Source organism: Lepisosteus platostomus, chromosome 7 (assembly GCF_059453375.1).
Source record: "Lepisosteus platostomus isolate fLepPlt1 chromosome 7, fLepPlt1.hap1, whole genome shotgun sequence".
Classification (NCBI taxonomy): domain Eukaryota; kingdom Metazoa; phylum Chordata; class Actinopteri; order Semionotiformes; family Lepisosteidae; genus Lepisosteus; species Lepisosteus platostomus.
Genome location: NC_142617.1, coordinates 63,250,546 through 63,270,930, shown reverse-complemented (window position 1 = coordinate 63,270,930; position 20,385 = coordinate 63,250,546). Strand labels below are relative to the sequence as shown.

Here is a 20,385-nt window from a genome sequence, read left to right as displayed (position 1 = left end):
ACTCATAGGTGAAAGTCTGACTTTCCATTCCTTCTGTATTCTGCAGTGACTGACATTTGGCAGGGTGGCAGTTCCAGTTGGGGTTAACTCACAAAACTATACTTATTGAATTTAGTATTTATCAGTTTTTTTTTGTTCGGATCCTCTGGGATTTAATTTTTAGCTTTCATTGTGGAGATATCAAAACCATTTGGAGTTTAAAGACTTCCTGATCAACATAGTCATGCTATACATAGGTCCTGCTTGCTAAATGCAATCTAGCAGACATTGATTAATGCCAAATGTTTCTGCTTTTTCTGTTATTCAGTATAATGTTGAATTGGAAGTACTGCCAAGTAGTTCATTTTACAGTACTTTTCAACAGGTTTGCAGCTGCTTGCCTGAAAATAATGATGTAACTTTTACATGACAAACATTATGTACAAAGGTCTTTTGATACCTTGATGAGGTGAACTTGCTGTGATTCTGAGTAGGTGAAACTACAGAGACCTCAGGAGGGAAGACATATTTGATAGTGATTGTGACAGATGCTCTACAAGTCATGTAAGTCTGTGTCAGACTGGAGTTTTGCCAGTATACACAAATTAGATAATCCACTGGCACTTGAGTGAAACACATGGCCCAGGACAGTTACTAGGTGAAGTGTACTAATTCTGTTTGTAAAAAAAGATTCAGATTATGCCAAGCCTGGTGTGATATTCTCTTCCTAGAGAGCAGAGAAGACATGGTGATGTCCTTACAACAGTTCATACTTTTTCATCACCTTTAACTTTGCTTTCTTGTAAGTAGATGGTAGCAACCAATGAGAATCATATTATTGCTTTATTCCATTTTTAACAATAATAATTTGTTGCATTTACATAGTCAATTTTATTTCAAAAGTTCCCAAACCCTTTTTTATACAGGAAGGAGCCCGTAATTATATGTAGTTCAGTGTTGCTATGCTGCACCAAGTGTCAAACAACTTGTTATTCCTAAATCAAGGAAATGAAGAATACTCATCATTCATCTGCTACTTGCAAGGATAAGGGTTCAAAAGAAAATGATATACTGACACACAGTACAAATGCAAGAATAAAAATTGTATATCAGTTACATTCCCAATATTATTTAATATTAACTAGTAATCACAGGTATGTTGGTGCATTGCTGGAATAGTATTATTTCTTGGGGTATAGAGCCACCTGATTTTACAAACTAGTATATTTGGTATGTAAATTACTAAAATTACCAAAATTAATATTAATTCTGTTTAAAAAAACAGAATAAACAGCTTTTCAAATGTACATGGTTTAATTATTGAAAGAACAGCCGAAGATATGGCCATGCCCCACTTGAGTATTGAAAATCACCTGGTTTCTACCAGCAGGGATGTCTCTGAGAGCTGCTGCCTGGAGAAAGAAAGGTCATAAGTAGATGATGAACAAGAGGTTGAGAAAAGAATCTTGCAGACAGATGCCAGGTGCTGTGGATGTTTGAAAGGACATCAGCAAGTCTCGAGTGTTTTCCAAAAAGAGAACGCTGCACCAGGAATGGACAATCTACCTCCTAAAACTGAGAGTGTCACCACAATGGCCCAGGACTGTCACATCCGTCAGAATGACTGTAGCTCACTGTCTGCATCTAAATGATCTGCATGGTAGGGGGCATTTCAGGGCCAACCATGACAGCTGAGAAGAGGAGGAGCCTTCCTCTGTGCATGCAAAGAGAGTGGTGGGGTGTTTTATTTACTGATGAACAGCGTTTTATCCTTGACAGGCCCAACGAAGGAGAAAGGGTGTGGCGATGTCACGGTGAATGTTGTGCCGATTGTTTCATCAGTTGTGGCCAGTCGGCGTTCTCAGGCTACAGGTGCACCAGAAGTGATGGGACATGGAACAGCAGTCTATCCAGAGGATGGTCAGGTTTGTGTGCAGTATATGTGTTGTCTTCCTCTTTATATTCAATGCTTGTTCTTTGAACAAGCAACAGTAATGCACAGGTCTTATGATATGACATATTCAGATTTTCATGAGGCTTTTGATAAGGTTCCTCATAAAGGATTAATTCTTATATTACAGGTGGTAGGCATTTGCGGAAGAGTGTGTTTTGAGATAGGGAATTGTTAACAGAAAATAGAGAGTATGGACAATGGGAGAATGCACTAATTAGGGTGGTGTAATTATCGAAGTACAGTGCCACAGGTTCCATTCTTTGGATTCCATCTGCATGGAGATTGTATGTTCTGTATGTTGTATGTTTGCATGGATTTCTGGATTTCCTCTAGGTTACATTACCTTACATTAAGGTAAGTTTATAGGCCTCTGGGGAAAAACAGATGCAAGAATGGATCAATAAGTAGAATCAGTAATTGATTTAGGAATTAGCTACCTGTAGTTTTGCTTTCCAGTGTTGTGAAAGAGCCAGAGCTAATTCTTTCAAAACGCCCAGGGAGAGAGAAGTTGGAGTGGTTGTGAGAAACACGTGTCACCTGCACATTGCTTTGGGATGAATGGTGTGATGTCATCGCTGGCCAGGAGTGGAGCCCTGGGCAGACGCAGCCTCACGTGCTGGCCTCCGGAGTGCGTCTGTCCAGCTCTCACCGTGAGGCCACTACCTGAGCCCAGATCTCAGGCTTTCATTCACACTCCCTGGGAACGTGGGGGATAAAGGAGCTCAGGTGTTAGCTGAAGTGAGCGTGCTTGTACTGTGAGTACAGTAAGCCCTTCCGACAGCCACACCTGACCCAGGCACTCTGCTGACCTGGGCTGGACAGGTAAATCGGCCAACGCAGGGGGCTGTGAATTCTCCACGTAATTTAGGGGAGATGGTGATTCAGAATCGTTGAACGCTTGTTCTCTTTATAACCTTACCTTAATGTCAGGTACGATGTGAGAGTAGCGACAACTTCGCCTACCCAAGTTATTCTTGGGTGAAAATCCAGGCAGTTTTCACAAAACACTGCCCTTCCTTTTAGTATGGGAGCTCTCATATGTAGTTGCCTATTTTAAACCAGGACACTAGTATTATGCGGGTTAATAACATAAGCAAGGTTACAAATAAGCGGAGTTCATTCACTTGTATGCATATTTGTTCGTAAATGATAATCCTGCCATTTCTTGGAAGAAACCGGGGTTTCAGCTTCAACAAGATGCCTGATGAACTCATTCCAGACTCCCATAATCCGCCGTGTAAAACGAAGTGCCTCGTGTTCTCAGTTTTAAATGCTTTTCCCTGCATTTGCGGCTTGTCTTCTCTGGTTTGGATTGAATTGACTTTGTTGGTGCCCTGGAATATTATGTATACTTGAGATCAAGAGACTCTTACAGATGTTTTCCTCGATTGTGAAAGCTTTTTAATTTATTTTTGAAGACGGCATGTGGTTCAGACGGCATGGTGCACACACACAGCCTTACAGCGCTGGAGCCCTGGGTTCAATCCCTGGGGTGCTATCTGCGTGGAGTTTGTATGTTCTCCCTGTGTTTGCATGGGTTTCCACAGTCCAAAAACATACAGGGAGTCTGGTGTGAGTGTTAATGTTGTGTGTGCCCTTGATGGACTGGTGTCCTGTCCGGGGTGTATCCTGCCCTGTGCCCTTGGCTTGCTGGGATAGGGAATTCACTTGAGTTGGATGAAACACTTAGAAAATGGAAGGTTGGATGGATGGCATTTGGTTCTTCTAGAATGATGTGCACTTGCAGTCTCTGGTGTATACAGTTCTGCTCCAGATTGTGCAGACAGATAGGGACCAGGCAGAGGTCTAATCAAGACTGCAACCTGAGCTGGGCTGAACTGAGCTCTCTGGACCCAGCAATTATCTTATCTCCCATTGTACTTTACTGTAATTCTCTTCTCATGATTGATGATGTCTCTGTCTGATTAGTGCAAAACAAAAACCAACAGATCAGTTTCCCAATCTGCAGCCAGGGAGGAGTAGAGAATCAACCTAGATCCATTTTTTCTTGCTAACTTGTTTTGTTTTAGGCATATGTGCAGATATGTAAATAGTTATTACTTAGCACTTCAGGGATTGAATTTTTACTACTGTAATTATAATTGTAGATTGCAGTTCAGTGCATATTGTGTGGTCTTGATATTTCACAAAATAGATAGGAGCATTCAGCACTGAAAGCATGCAGAAAAACTGGGTGAAGGCCTAAGCTGGATCAATGCATCTGTTTCAGTGGAGCCTCTCTCTGTTCTGTCAGACCATTTTCTTAAGCACATCAATTTAAATAAAAAACAAACAAAATGGGACCACTGGAGTCACCCGTCACTCAGTCACATACATTGAAGAGTGCAGATCTGAGTCACTATCACAGAGGCATAGCCCCAGGACCTAAAACATGAGTGGATTTTCTGTGTGTGGATATAAATGGATAAACTGGGTATCCATTCTGATAACCAGTTGTGACACAGAATGACTTATGAGTAACTTAAAGAGGTGTGTGGTTTTCAGTTCCTTGTTTTCCAAAAATTAATTTATTAATTTTATTGTTGGGTAATAGGACTGTAAAACATCCAGCTCTTGCTTAATTTGTCTTAAAGCCTTCTGAGTTGTGGCTGTCTGTGAATGAGGATGATCATCTCTCCTGTATGTTTAGTCCACCGTCATCAAAGGTGAGCTGCCTCTCTCTGTACTGAACACCCATGATGTAATATGTATTGATATGGTTAAATAAGATGATATTGATCAATCTTCAGCCATTACCCACATGTGAGTTACAGTGCAAGTAGAGTGAGGCTAGTTTCTATAGTCTATCTAGTATCTATTCTATACTCACAATGAACTGAAAACATACTGTAGAACCACGTAACTGCTGCTGTGCTCCAAATACAATCATTCAATTTAGAGCTCAACTACCTGAGTTTGAATCTTTTACACACAGGCCCCTTCAAAGAGAAGAACAGGGAAACTCAAAAATGTATCTTCTGCTGCTGTGCTCCAAATCACAATCATTCCTTTTTTAATCTAAATTAAAGCCCCATCCAACCCCTTGTGTTACCATCAATGTCATGATGCAGACAAAACATGTTAGGGCAAATAGACCTGTTACAGATGCGTATTCTAGTGTCCAGTTGCGTGAGGAAATCATGTCACCGGAACAGCTAACCTGGTTATAGCCCAAGTCAAACAACAACCCTGCCTACCTGAATTCTACACGCAGAAGGCAGTATTCCTACAATGTGCTGTTCCATCACACTTCAGCACCTGAAATGTGTCCTCATCGCAAAATGCTTTTTAGGTCAATAGTGTCACAAACCCATCTTCACTAAAATCATGGAATACCAAATTGAAATTCACAGTCAGCTGGATGATTTGTCTTATTCTTATTGTTCATTTATGTCAACTCTTTGATTTCAGAAGTACAGGTAGACATCCTAACTACTTAAGGTTCATGCCCCTTTTTGTAAGAGTAGGGGTGTTAATCCCAATGAGGCAGATGCTTAGTAAAAATGAACAGATTAGTCATTGAGAAATCAACTCTACTACCTGAGATCAGATGGTTACCTGCCCTCGTATAGACTTTTCATAAGGTGTATTTTGTCTTGCCACAGCCTCCCCATGGAGAGAGATGCCTCATTATTGATGGCACTCTAACAAAGCAACCGAACACTCAATGCCACTGGTGCAGGTTCTAGTTACAGGAGTGAAGACACACAGCGATCCTGTGCCACTGTCATTTCTGACCTCATATTGCAGGTCGCTCTCAGAATCACATTAAACTTGCAGGGAGCCCAAGAGCCTTAGTCAGGAGTGTTAACAGCACCATTGTGCACAGCCATCCTTCTCTGAGGGTGCTGTAACTCAGCACGACAGTCGATCCCCCCCATCTCTCTCTCCCCCCTGCTATAGTGATACAGTAACTCTGGAGCAGGACAAGGAGCCCTCATATCTAATACTTGCTTTGTTGCAGCCAGTTTAATGATAGCTTGCACAGAATTGGGCTGGAACTGGATACCTCTGTCCGCCAGGTCATCTTTCTTGAGCGTGGCTTTCCTTTGGGAGGTGTTAGCCATTTTTGTCTTAAATATGTTTTCTCTTAATGGAAGCCAGATCTTAAGCAAGGAGATTTGTGGTTCTTATATCATTCCTAACACTGGAGCTTGTTATGGCAATAAATGGCAGAAGAGCATGATCTTTTCCTGCAGAAGAATGTGCACTATGTAACATTATGATCTAGAGGCTCTAATCAAACTACATATTTAAGCTTACAAATATATTTCTATTAGATATGAAACAGCATCTGATACACTTTAATGCTCAAGGATAATGTTAAAATTCACATGTTCAGAAAACAGATAAAACTAAATGGATTCTCTTTACACTGACCACTGACAATAGAATGAAACACATACTGTACAAGCAGTGTGGCATTTTGCTAAGCATTGCTTTACCATTGCTGTTGTGGGATTGAGCCAAGAACTCCTTGCATGTCTGTCACAAGCACTTGCCACTCGTTCTCATAGCATTAGTACAGGTGAGGCCCCAATCAGGTTTAATTGGATCGGCATGGCTCTTGTCTGTGTGATGGGATTGTAAATGGAGCAGATATCACATTAAAGATGTACCACTCTCCTGCTAACAGGCTCCTTGTTCTCTGCTGTTCAAAAACTCTTTTTAAATGCCTTCTTAAAGGAATGTTTTTTTCATGTACTGGTCTAGTAGGAATGTTGCACCACACTTTCAAAATACTGTAGGGATTCACAGTTCGGGGCCACTGTTAACCTCAGAGCTGCCCAAGAATGAGGTTTCCACTTTTGGGCTGCGGTCGAAAGGTCAGTGACGAACAGTATATAAGGAAATCATCAATGGCCATTGCAATTCAACAACAAAGAAGCTAGTGATGATCATTTTTCTCAAACTTTTAAAATGCTGAAGTGCACTGATCAGAATTAATTGCTGAAACGCCTTAAGTTTAAGTATGTATTTACATGCATCTCTTTCATCTGCAAGAGGACAGATTACACACTTACTAGTGAATTAGCTGTATTGTTTCCAAGAGATATTCAGCCGGTGAATCTATAAGAGGAAATAATTTAGTTCCAAATCTCACATACAGAGGTGTAGCACTCAAGGTGACTAAAATATAACGTGGGGTGTTACTGGAGTGTTCAGGGGGATCCCAGAAAGAGGAAGTTTGCATGCAAATGTTCTTACAGTCTCAACAATCTTTCTTTGTGTTGCTCTTCATTGTTTCTCAGTGAAATGGAAAGAGTATTTTTCAAAGCATGCAAATTGAGTATCAGTGGTGTGTGTTTGAATCAGAGGGTAATTCCATGACAACACACTAGGCATTATCAAACAGGCTAGCAGGAGCAATGAGAGGTGTGGTCTGCCTTTACACCCCATGACCCTGGTACACCTTTTCAGTAGAAAAAGATTTTTATTTGAAGGGTTAGCATCACTATTATTTTTTATACCATTTCAATGTGGAATTGCCAAATGTTGCTTGACTCAGTTCACTGGTAGGCCCTGTACACACACGGAAACTGGGATTGTGAAAGCTCTCCTCTAACAGCCCCGGTCTCTCACTGATGCCACTACCTGATGATAGGCCCACAGCAACACCCAGGGCTTATTTTTGCACAACTGTGCAGCACGTCCCCATCTAACCCCACCAGTCACATCTTGTTCAATGAAACAGAGACTAAATAGCTATGAAGCAGAAGTTAATTTGTTTCTTTGTTAGTATTTCTCATGCTTTTTTTAATGAACAGCACTTATGATAAGATTAAAATGCATTTCTGCTTCATAAAATACAGTGCTTTTTACCAGCTCACAGGAACTTGATAACGGCACCCAGCCAGAGTGGATGTATCAGCGCCAACTCTGAGCAACAACAAAAAATACCACTGTCTGTGAGGAAGAAATGATGAAAGAAAAGAACAACAAACAATAACAACATTGGGTTTTATTGGAATTCTTAATAAGCTTTGCAGAACATGTGTAATTAGAGTGTAATCCTTCAGAAGTTGCAATTGGTTTTGCTAGCCTGGCAACAGCCCGCATTAGTGCAGTCCAAACGTCAGCCAGATATTTAGCACTAATAGCTCAATCAATAAAGATCACAGCTCAGACATCTGTTGTAGTTTGTCTTTAAACCCCTTCAATGTTTGAGTCATAGTGTTTGGGTTAGTGCTGTTAAAATGATGACTTCTGTAATAAAGTGAAAAAAAATAGTATTTTTCTCAACAAAGAAATAAAACCATTCCAGCCATTACATTACAATTACAAATCCCTGAGCCAACTGCTGCATATAATGTTTGGAAGTTCTTTCTACAGTATATGTATATATGCTGCATTGTACATGCAGCAAATGCTATAGATTAAAGTACTTCTGCAGAATACAGAACTATTCAGACTGCAAATTCACACCACAACTATTGTAAATGATGTAAAATATAAGTAGCACAGACAGCTTGAGTAAAGTGTTTCATTTACTGGGACAAAATTAATCTGTTGTGGTCAATATAGTACTGGATCTGTAGACTTTGTTGCTAATGCTTTCTCAGCGCTGACCTTATATGAATATCCTGTGCTTCTTTTATTTTTCCTATTGTAATGTTAATCTTAAACTTTCTAGTTTCTAACTAAAATTGTAATATTTAATCTCAGTGACTCAGAGTAACACATAATTAAAAGAACTTGTGCTACGGAATTTTCATAGCAGATCTAAACTGCACACATTTGCACTACCTTGAAAATACACTGTAAAGTGATATTGAAAATATACCAGCCATATTATTATTGAGGAATGGAAAAATGGAACACAACACAAATGGAAAATTAAGACACTGCTAAAAAAAGGCATTTCTTTCATCATAAAAATCTAATTCTATTCAGATAATTATACTGCTTTAGGAATCCACTGCACAGTAATTATTTGTGTTCCGCAGAGCTCTCAGGGGGAAGGTACTGGGTCCTGTAGGGTCACAGTCACAGTCCGTCGTACTCGTGCTTGCAGTATCCCACGTAGAGAGGCTGTGCCTGAACACCGCGCCTGACAGGGAAAGCAGCAAGAAGTTACAGCTCAACTCGCTGAGTTTTTATCTTTTACACACAGGCCCCTTCAAAGAGAAGAACAGGGACACTCAAAAATGTATCTTCTGCTGCTGTGCTCCAAATCACAATCATTCCTGAAGGCCTTTTTTAATCTGAGGAAAGCCCCATCCAACCCCTTGTGTTACCATCAATGTCATGATACAGACAAAACATGTTAGGGCAAATAGACCTGTTACAGATGCGTATTCTAGTGTCCAGTTGCGTGAGGAAATCATGTCACCGGAACAGCTAACCTGGTTATAGCCCAAGTCAAACAACAACCCTGCCTACCTGAATTCTACACGCAGAAGGCAGTATTCCTACAATGTGCTGTTCCATCACACTTCAGCACCTGAAATGTGTCCTCATCGCAAAATGCTTTAAGGCCAATAGTGTCACAAACCCATCTTCACTAAAATCATGGAATACCAAATTGAAATTCACAGTCAGCTGGATGATTTGTCTTATTTGTATTGTTCATTTATGTCAACTCTTTGATTGTCAAAAGTAGACATCCTAATTTAAGGTTCATGCACCTTCTTTGAAAGAGTAGGGGTGTTAATCCCAATGTCCTGGCTAAATTCTACCTTGGTCTTCACAATCCAGTCGTCCTAAATTTCCTCTTTTCAATCAACGAAGCAACGTCTCACTTCGCCAGCTTATCAACTGTTTAATGGAGCTGTTGCACAGAATGACACGTCACCTCCAATCTGTGAAACACTTGGGATACTTTAAGGTGAAAAGCACTGCACAGCTGCAAATAAATAATTCATCAGACTTCTTAATTTATTTGCACAATTAGCGTTGTGACTAAATCATGTTTCATAATATGCTCCCATGATCTGACACACTAGCGTTTGGGTGCTTGTTTAACGTGACAGAAGCCCGTGTAGCATCCTGCAGCCACAGCTTCCACAGATCATGTGGTGCTTCACTGTACCTGAGCAGCCTGCAGCGGAACTCTGCCAGTCTGGGGTAGGCAGCACGTGCGCTGGAGGTCTGGGTTTCATTGCTCCACAGCCTCTCTGCCACTGCTGAAGCTCTGGGCCTGCACAAAGAGAAGGGGCAGGGATACCGTGTGTAAGCCACAACACAACCTTGAGGTCGGCACCCCATAACTGATAACTTCAAGTGCTGACAGAATAATGATAGACTGATAGGATGACTGTAGGCTCATGTGGACCATAAAGTCATAAAAAGATTTTAAGAGTAACAAATACTTTGGGCTGTAGTTAGTAGTTGTAATTCTCCAGTGCAGTTGGCCACCCCTGCAACTCAGAACTGGCAGCCCCCTGAAGCTCAGCAGGTGTGAGCTTGGTCAGTACCTGGATGGGAGACTCCTGGGAAAAACTAAGGTTGCTGCTGGAAGAGCTGTTGGTGGGATCAGTAGGGGGCGCTCAACCTGAAGTCTGCGAGGGTCCTAATGCCCCATTATAGTGATGGGGAAAATATATCGTAAAAGAGGCACCTGACTCTCTGTGGTCAATAAAAATCCCAGGACATTTCTTGAAAAGAGTAGGGGGTGTTACCCTGGTGCCCTGGCCAAATTCCCCATTGGCCTTGAAAAGTTTATTCCATGCAGAAAAGAGAAGAAAAGGGACACCATGTTTCGGCTGTGGAGCCTTCTTCGGGTGGTAAAAGTCCGTCTTACCAAAGTCGAGGACTGAGGTTGGTGGCATCAACATACTCCCCCCACATGCAGGCTTCTCCTCCCATCACCAGTTTCTTCTGTTCAGGGGTTCCTGTGAGCACAGACAAGCACTGCGGGTGAGGCTGCTTGCTCTGCATTCATCCCATCACCTCTTCAGTAACAACCCATTACTATGACACTGCACAGCACAAGGCACAACCACGGGACGCCACTAGAGGGCACTTCCACCAAAAAATGACAAAAGGCTCACTCAGCTGTTTCATATGATAGGCAGTCAGCAGAAAAGTACATAGCAAAGCACTGTTCAGTCCACCTGTGTGCATACTTTGTAACAGACAACAGTAAAAGGGATGAGTGATCACACAAACGAACGTCATGCTGACAACTGGCAAAAGAGCATGATTACGACACAATGAACATTAAGCCCTGAGAACAATGGGCTTAAACCTGAAAGCAGGTGCTAATGTTGCAATGCTAAGTTAAACAATACTATAATTATAAGTAATTGTACTAGAATTATGTTGAATAGGATATACATATTTACCATTTAAAACTGTCTTTAAATTAAAATCAACTAAAAATATTTTTATTTCTATATTCTCTTACACATATCACAATCGGGAACGGTTACCATAAAAAAACTTCAAGATTAACAATCCTCAGTCATTTTCTTTTTCAAGAGAAGGATGCTGCAACCTATCTTAATAAACTCCAGCAACACACAGAGTAACTGTATCTGGGAAGGCAAGTCATTGGTCCTCCAGCAAGAAAACCCCATTCAAGCCACTGAGAATCCCCACATACTGTAGGGCCGACATTCACAGTGCGGCCAGTGCTCACACTGGAGGATGGAGCCCCTTTGAGAGAAGGTGGGGCAGAACGAGGAACAGAGCTGCACACACCGGCGAAGTTCAGAGGCTGGACTTCATACGCGGCTTGCCAGTCCTGGCCATAGTGAATGACATTGAGGTACCAAGGAGTAGAGAGCAAGACTTTGAGGCCCTTGGCTGTGATGGAGCTCATCTCATGGAGGTACTGTGCTGTATTACCCTTCCACACGTGCACGACCGTGTCCTTGGGCACCTGGTTGGGAGGAGACAGAGTAGGGGAATGGTCTTTTCTTCAAGATTAATGCCTAAACAGTCACAAACATTCATCTACAAGTGTAAAGACACATCTCTAGGGAATATTTTATCACATCCTGCATTTGCAGCATCCTTAACTGTACACACACTTAATCATATCTAACTCTTCACCAAGTAACTTTTTTAAATGAATTTGCTGCAATAATACCAGAGAAAGAGGTCGACTTTTAAGCCGAATTACCACCTGGGAGTTAGCTTAGCAGAAAGGCTGGAGAGTAATGGCTAGGGGGCCTTGCAAAGGAAAATTTCTTGAGCCCTGATTCCAAGTATCTCAAGGAGGAGGTGCTGGATGTGTGTTTTAAATACAGCAGTAGCAGGAGCCTTTTGTCACTGTGAAGGTTGTGTTGCCACCTGGTGGTGAGGAAAAGGCGACTCCGTTGTAAAGCAAAGAGGGGCCTCTGTCAACAATTGTGAAGGTGCACACAACACAACAAGCTCTTTCCACACCGGATTTGCAGGCCAGAAAGCAACATCTAAAACAGCAGTTCAAACATTCGGGCATCAAATCTGTCCACAGGGACAAATAAACAAGTGTTGCACTTAACAGGATGATTTTTCTAAGACCTCCAATTCTGAAATCCTTTCATAAGCACGAGAATTGGCTACTGACAGTAAACATGTAAAACTGTCAAGATGTTTCAGAAGCATGACAATAACCTAATTTTAAAAGGTCTGTTTTTCCTAATGTAATACTTCCAGTGTTGTAATTGTATTTATTCATTGAACGCACGTGTCAGCAAGGAAGGGAATAGTGGAGCTAGTGTCTCTGAAAAATGTCCCGTAAAGATCTTTCACTCAATCCACTGCAATGACGTCACTGCATGCCGGGGCCTGACCCTTGAATGCCAGAGGCCGGACGGTGTAATACCAGGCCCAGTCCTGGCTGGGACCAGCAGAGTCCAGGTACCAGGGGGATGCCAGGATGGCACGGAGCCCAGCTCTAGTGACCCTACGCTGCTCGCAGTGATAGCAGCCACCCTTCCACACCTCCACCACAGACAGAGGGCTCAGCTGAAACAGACAGTACCTTTACATGCACAACGCCTCCTTTTCTGAAGGACGAGTTCACCTGTGAGAAGAACTTAGTGCTCCACGGTTGTAAACGGTGTGAACGATTTTGCATGCACAGAAGAACTGAAAGTAACATACTGAAAAAAAGAGTCACACTTTGTTGCAAAGATAAACAATAACGACCCCGTGTGGACCAGCAGGGGACAGACCATGTGCTTGTGACTCTGGAGGACTGAGGAAACCCTGTATGACTTTGAAAAGCAAACTTAAACCAGCTTCTTACTTTCACATTGTTGTCAAACACCTCCTGCCAAACAATCGAGTTCTTCTTCAGTCCTGAAGTGATGTTCACCAGCCTGGAACACACAGCAATTCTGAGCACAGAACGAGTCCTAGACTCTCAACTCTGCCCCATCGCTGGCTTCAAGGCTAGTGATGTGCAGGTGAGACACGAGATGACCATCGGAATACAATTAAATAAGAACTGGTTTCCTTTCTAAATTTTTCTACTGTCAGACATCATTGGTCAGTGGTAGTGAATATATGAATTCTAAGGTGAAACACTTCACAGAGCTATGACCTGGTGAATCACCTCAGAGTGTCACAAGCCTTGCAACGGATGTCCTAGGATTTTCTCTTTACTTACTTTTCGATGTAATATGATTCCAGTTTTCTGTAGTCAGTTCCAAATCCCATCTTTGCCATAAAAATCTGAATGTCTGGATTAGATTGCCTGCAAAATGACAGGGTATACACAAACAGCATTTCTCTTAAAAATGTGTTAGGTGCAACAAAAATATAAAAGCTACATAGAATTTTTCTTAAAATTAAATTTTTCGTACTTAGTAGATGTTAGACGTCTGAGTACATAATTCTTAAACTCCCATATATAAATATTTCTAACATAACGTTTCCTAACGTTTGATAGAGGGCATTTAGATGCAGAAGGTTGTTGTATTATTTATTATTAGTTGTAATAATTTCTATTAGAAAGCTTCACTTGATGAACATTGCCACATATGATATGTATATTAAGAAATGGGTTAACCTGACAAGAACCAGTTTCTCTAATTACTAGCTCCAGTACTGATAAACCCTTGCAAGATCTTCTTTCACCAGCAGATGTTGTGTCACATTCATAAAACCTTTTGTTCTATTTAATCTCTTTTGTTTAGGAAACTTGGAATGGTGTTTGGTTATTGCACCTGAAATAACAGGGAAACAAGCAGTAAGGCAGTGTGGAAGTTAGCCACAGCTGTGCTGTCTCACAGCTCTTGGCTCCTGGGTTTGAATCTCTATTGACACACCCTTTGTGTGGAGCTTAAACGTTTCCTAGGTGTTTGGAATTTTCTCCCAAATTCTAACGATGTGCTGTTTAGGTTATATAGAATGTTTAAATGATGCCTGTGTGCGTGTGCGTGTGCGTGTGCGTGTGTGCGCGCGTGTGTGCGTGTGACACCCTGTCATCCTCTGGGATGGATTCTGGGTTGCTACAGCCCTTGCAGGCATGAATAATGGAACATAGAACCCCCTATGACACCACATAGCAAGTGATACCAGAATACTTGCCTCTTCTCCAGTGTTAACGGTGCATAACTTTCCTTGAGCTTTGTCTTCACAGACTAATGCAGATCGGTACCCCTACGTGACTGCTGTCTTGTTTGCCATGAAACAAACTGTAACATACCAGCAAGTGAAGTCCACTTCGTCCCCTCCCAGGTGGATGTAAGAGTCTGGAAAGACAACGCTGACTTCCTTAAAGAGGGTGCTCATGAACTGGTAGCTGGAGTTAAGCGCTGGGTTCACTGGGCCAAAACTCCCTGAGGGAACCGACCCCTTATAGCAAGGGGTGAGCAAGCCCAGCTGTCCTGGGAGTGGACAAGCAGAGGAAAAAATATATTAGCAGGTCCAAAATCAATCCATTCTTTTACACGCAAGAGTCAGAAAACAGTGGTCGATATTATAGAAACTTGTGACTACTCCTGAGAATGTATCAGAACTAATCATATAGGAGGAAAAAAAGATATAAAAAAGTACTGTTGCCTGCTTTCTCCATAAAGAAAAACAAAACAAGCTGTGAGGATGGTAAGAGTCTACACTACAACCACATTCTGAGGCTTAGCTGTGGGTTCCATGCCTTACTTAACCACAGACATAATGGATCTGAACATCAGGGTCAGCTTCATCAGATGGTCTCAGGTTGCACAAAATCCATTTGAACTCTGGGAATTCTCTGACATTTTCTGATCCGGAATGAGAAAAGGAGGATATGAAAATCCTGCCCTGTTTCTGTCTTCCACCTTGCTGAATCACTGCCTCATGCCGAGTCCTTCCTACCCTCACAGGCAGCAGCACACGCAGCCAGTCTGCCCATTACAGTACCTTTGCCCCAGGACTGGGTGTGTCCCGGGGTGTCGAATTCGGGGACCACCCGGATCCCCCGCAGACGGGCGTGCTCAATCACCCTCTTCACATCCGTCACAGTGTAGATGTGAGTCTGGGGGTGGTAGGCGCCCTGAACGACAATGAGCGAAAAAAAGAGAACCATCAGAACCCTTGAGAGGTTTAATGATCAGGGGTTCAGTCCTCAATGCTCGAGGATTCGGTGTTTTGAAGCACTCTAATAGATATTAGCAGCCACAACTACTCATTTCCTTATCTGCAAGTGCTTGCAAAAGTTTATTCAACACTTCTGGGCAATGCTTTGCAACAAAATTCCAGAATTACAAAATATTTACATAGTAATTATTAAATACAAATTTACTTCCTCAAAAATCCAATTATATTATTTGCACCTGCAATGTACTTCATGTCTGATTATTTCACTGTATGCAATATAAATTTGTAAATATGCAATTTGTCTTGAATTAACCACAATAATTGTGTAGCTGAAAATACTGGTAAAATTAATGACAATGATTACACAGAACCTATGTGTAATAACAAGGAAGTCACACGTATGTACATGTAATTATCAATATCTGTGTGCTGAATGTAATATGTTGCACAATTACCCAAATTAGTACCAGCAGCCATATCACCCTGTAACTCACATCTGGCAGCCCACTGAAGCTTAGCAGGTGTGAGCCTGGTCAGTACCTGGATGGGAGACCTCCTGGGAAAAACTAAGACTGATGCTGGAAGAAGTTTTAGTGGGGCCAGCAGGGGGCGCTCACGCTGCAGTCTGTGTGGGTCCTAATGCCCCAGTATGGTGATGGGGACACTGTACTGTAAAAAGGCACTCTCCTTTGGATGAGATGTAAAACCGAGGTCCTGACTCTCTTTGGTTATAAAAAATCCAAGGGTGTTTTTTTTTAATTGTAGGGGTGTTATCCTAGCGTCCTGGCCAAATTTCCCATGGGCCTTTACCAATCATGGCCTCCTAATAACCCCCCTCTCTGAACTGGCTCCATCACTCTGCTCTGCTCCCCACTGAGAGCTGATGTGTGGTGAGTGTTCTGGCGCACTATGGCTGCCGTCACATCATCCAGGTGGGGCTGCACACTGGTGGTGGTGGAGGGGAGTTTTGAGTGGAGTGTCCAGAAAAAATGTTAATTAGCAAAACCCATGAGGATTTAGTTCAGTAACTCAAGGCTGAGCAAGGCAGGAAAAGAGAAGACACTGCATAGCTCACAGAGACACTGTGGACCAGGATGGCCCAGCTACATGGTTTGTGCATTTCCACTTCCACTGAGTGCCTTCAGACAGGCAGGGTCCTGCAGTCGGGCGTGGCAGAATGGCCTGCTGGATTTACCTTGTTGCTCAGCTCAGGAAATGTGGGGCTCTGATATGGAAAGGAGGGGTCATCCACAATGTGCCAGTGGAAAACATTGAACTTGCTATAGGCCATAGCGTCCTGTGGATGGAAGAAACAGGGGAGAGGAACACTGCAACTCTTTAACAGCTGACAGCTGCAAATATGATCCACCTATCGTCTTATACCAGTTATGTACATATTTTACAACATTCTTCTTTATACTTCAGTGCTATAGATGATCTGTGTAGACATCCACTGAGCAGACATGGTTTGGATTATATTAAAAAGTATCTCTCTTATTTCCAAACTCATGCACAGGTTCATTCCAGCTCCTATACTGTACATACATGCCCTTCAGCAGCCCCTCCCTTGAGAGTGCTCTGGCCTTACCAGTGTCTTCAGGATGGCGCTGAGAGGTAGGTAGTGCCTAGACGTGTCCAGTAAGAGTCCCCGGTACTGGAATCTAGGGTAGTCCTGAACCTCTGTCTTGTTCACATAATACTGAGAGAGACAAGGGTCTGCAATTAGAACTTACAATTTCTAGTATACAGATTAACCCGCAAGGCAGACTGCATCTATTAAGAATTAAGCATTTTACTGTCTTAAGCACTGCAATTAATTAGAAGGATAATTCCGACGAACCCCAAAATGCTAACCGAAATCATATAAACCATTACTTATTTGGAGGAAGCTACTTCTTCCACGATGTCTCTTGAGTGATCTATATTAGCTGATGGCTTGTGTTGCTACTCCACCAGTGCCTCTGTGCCTCTTATCACAGTTCTAATGTGTTCTACACATTTAAAAGGATATAACAGCATCAACGCCTGGGCCATGCTTAAGGCAGTACTTACAGTGTTATCATCATCCTGGTAAACAAGCTGACTGAATGTTTCCAAACCTTATGAAAGAAATAACAGGAAATATGGATATTAAACATTTAAAATTGGGATTTTGGAGGTATTTCAGATTTCAACTGCACAGTTTTTAAGAAGGCAATGCTATAACTCAAACATGGATTTTTCAGTCAGAAAAGGTCACTGACATTAAAACGGTCCACACGACAGCCTCGTTCAAAGTTGGTTATCAAGCAGGTTTGGATGTCAAACAGACGAGTACCTCTGAGTGCTCCCCACACTGAGTCTGCAATCAGCACACCTGGGCCATCCGCCACAGTCAGGTTGTCTGTAACACAGAAGAACAAGCATGCATAATACTAAGGTGTATTTTTGGAAAACTGTGCTTTGTACTTATTCATCAGTACTGGATTTATTACAGGTTAGCAGGGGCACGTGGGGTGAGATGAGACCTCTCTTGACAACTGCTTCAGTTTTACTGATGCAAATGGCAGTACAGCCGTCTAAACTGAGCTGAACCTGCAGACAGACAGTAGGAAGAGGCCTTTCCAAGTGGATGTGGACTCGTCTGCAAACTCACAGTTCTCTTTCGAATCCAAGTCAGGGTAGCCATCACATCCAGGTTCCTTCACAGTCACCACTAAGCCAGTGGGAGGCGCTGTTCCAAACCGGTGCCCACCATAGGGAGAGACTTTGTGTTTCTCTGTTCCTGGGATCAAGACGGAGCAAAAAGGTTTGTGTTAAGTGTGCTCTCCAGCACACACAGGCCTCCAACACTGCCAGCCTTGCCTTCTATCTGATAACCACATAATGCAACTGATGATGAAACTACATTGTCATGAACGTTTGACCAATACATACAAGATAAAATCTTTCTTCTAATTTAAAGTGCTTGTGTTTTTCCATTAGCCTGAGCTTCCCAGAGGTACATCACTTAAAAAAGCAATTCAACAGAATCATCTTCATTTTAACACTTACATATTTATTTGACTGATTTTTCTATAATACACCGGTATTTGGGCATTTTTATTACAACAGTTGATAACATTGCTAACAGCTAACAGAAGGGCATTTAGCTGGAAGGATTAGCTTAGCTGTTCTGCATTGCACACACAGCAGTAGGTTACATTATCTACTGTATACATAAAAAGACAGAAAATGAAAGCAGTTAATGCCAATTTTAAGGGAAATTCTCCAGTTTTCAGATTTTTATAACTATTTTTTTCTTCAATTATTATAATACTTATTATTATATTAACTATATGAGTTATTATATTTCTTATAGTTCTATAAACTGTTGCTAAAAACAAAAAGAAAAGTATTTTAACAACTGCTCTTCACATAAAGAAAGAACTATGCAATGTCACGTATATGGACACAAAGAGGAAACGTACCTTTTAAATGATAACACAGTTCCCTAACGCTGAGACAACTGTAAGTTAAGCATGTGACCTGATCAAATTCCGAGTAAGAGGCCGGTGTTCTCAAACGAATAGCGAACCGCGTGAACATCAAATATTTCTCAAAGAAGCGTTTTCATTATATAGTTACACTGCCCACAATAGATCTTTCTTTGCTCACATAATATACAATTTCGAATATTTTTCGCAAACGTCCCTGCAAAGTAACAACTTACTTCCTTGTTCGCTAGACTCACGAAGGCATTAATGAATGTCCACAGTGTCATGTGCTTCTTCTTCAGCATTACCTGTTCGTACATTTGCGTAACCCGTAAACGTGAGGCTGAAGTATCTCTTGAAAGCCACGTCCAGAACCGCACATCCCTGCTGCACCGCCGACTCCTTGCCGTACTGAAATGTGAAATCGTGAGGGCTGAGCGGGTATCGCACCTCGGACTGGACCTCTCGCTGGGGCATCGGCCACACTCCCTGAGCCCCCGGCACACATCGCAGCAGCAGGAGGAAGACGCACGACAACCAGAAGGAGACGCCGGAGGAGGAAATCTTCCCGTGCGAGGAGACCAGCGGGACCTCCCAAAGCGACTGGGGGGTTTCTCGGAAAGGGCCAATGAAGACGCTGCCGGTAGACCCCTGAAACCGAGTCATGGTGGACCGGGTGATCAGGCGGCTTTGGATAAAATAATGTTTACCTAACGCATTTGCCCGAAGCTTTTCGGGGTACGAAAAACAAGCCGCTGCAGTCGGCAACATGCAAACAGGTTTCCTAGTCATGTGACAGATCCACAGAGCGTGCAGGAAGAGCAAGCACGTGACGCAGACGCGTGGACTCGGTTTCTGCACAGAAATCACAGAATACAACCCCCCCCCCACACACACACACAAACACACAAAACAAAATATTGACATGTCCCTTTCCAGATTATTTCGAGCTATGACGGTGGAGAGCGAAGAGGCTGCAGAACGTCAGGGTATTTTGGCATGATGGTGAATGCGAATAATAAACTCCGCATTTGAGGATTAAACCCACCGGGTGATGTACACTAGCTTTTTTTTCTTCTGCGGAGTGATGGCCCATCATGTCAGCGTTACACCGAGGGGCTACTTTTGTCTGGAGGCCCCATTTTTTTTAAAAGGATAAGCGTGAAGTGCAAAATAAAATCGCACTTAAGTATATCATCAATCCCGACCCTTGTATGCAGTGTAGTGTTAATTACATCGACCAAAATACTCCAATCAGATCAGGAAATCATGATTTTTTTTTGTCCAAGATCATGGAGATGTTTTGTACTGTCTCGTGTATGCGTGTTGTGACAATGCAGGTGTATTTTTTTTTATAAGTTCCAAAATGTTCCATGAAAAACGGATGCTGAATGTTGAGCAAATGACACTTCATGCCAAAAACAGTGTACAACAAAGCACGGGCTATTGTAATAACGTACATTGGCTTTTGTGAAAACTATTTATTGGACGTTCAAAAATTGTTTTGCTCCTCTTTTGTTGCGAACGCTTTATTTTATT

The 20,385-nt window shown here is 42.2% G+C and overlaps 1 protein-coding gene across 1 annotated transcript; it reads right to left on the bottom strand.

Annotated features, from left to right (window-relative positions):
• Window positions 1-7,877: 7,877 nt before the first annotated feature.
• Window positions 7,878-19,660, bottom strand: hexa (hexosaminidase A (alpha polypeptide)). Its single transcript, XM_088641701.1, has 14 exons — window positions 19,155-19,660; window positions 18,027-18,155; window positions 17,709-17,774; window positions 17,444-17,490; window positions 16,980-17,090; window positions 16,587-16,688; window positions 15,215-15,347; window positions 14,520-14,700; window positions 13,479-13,565; window positions 13,116-13,188; window positions 11,579-11,759; window positions 10,677-10,767; window positions 9,966-10,073; window positions 7,878-8,984 (listed from the first exon to the last, which is right to left on the bottom strand). Exons 1-14 carry the CDS (start codon window positions 19,636-19,638, stop codon window positions 8,921-8,923), a joined length of 1,857 nt encoding a protein of 618 aa, XP_088497827.1. The 5' UTR covers window positions 19,639-19,660; the 3' UTR covers window positions 7,878-8,920.
• Between the last annotated feature and the right edge of the window lie 725 nt (window positions 19,661-20,385).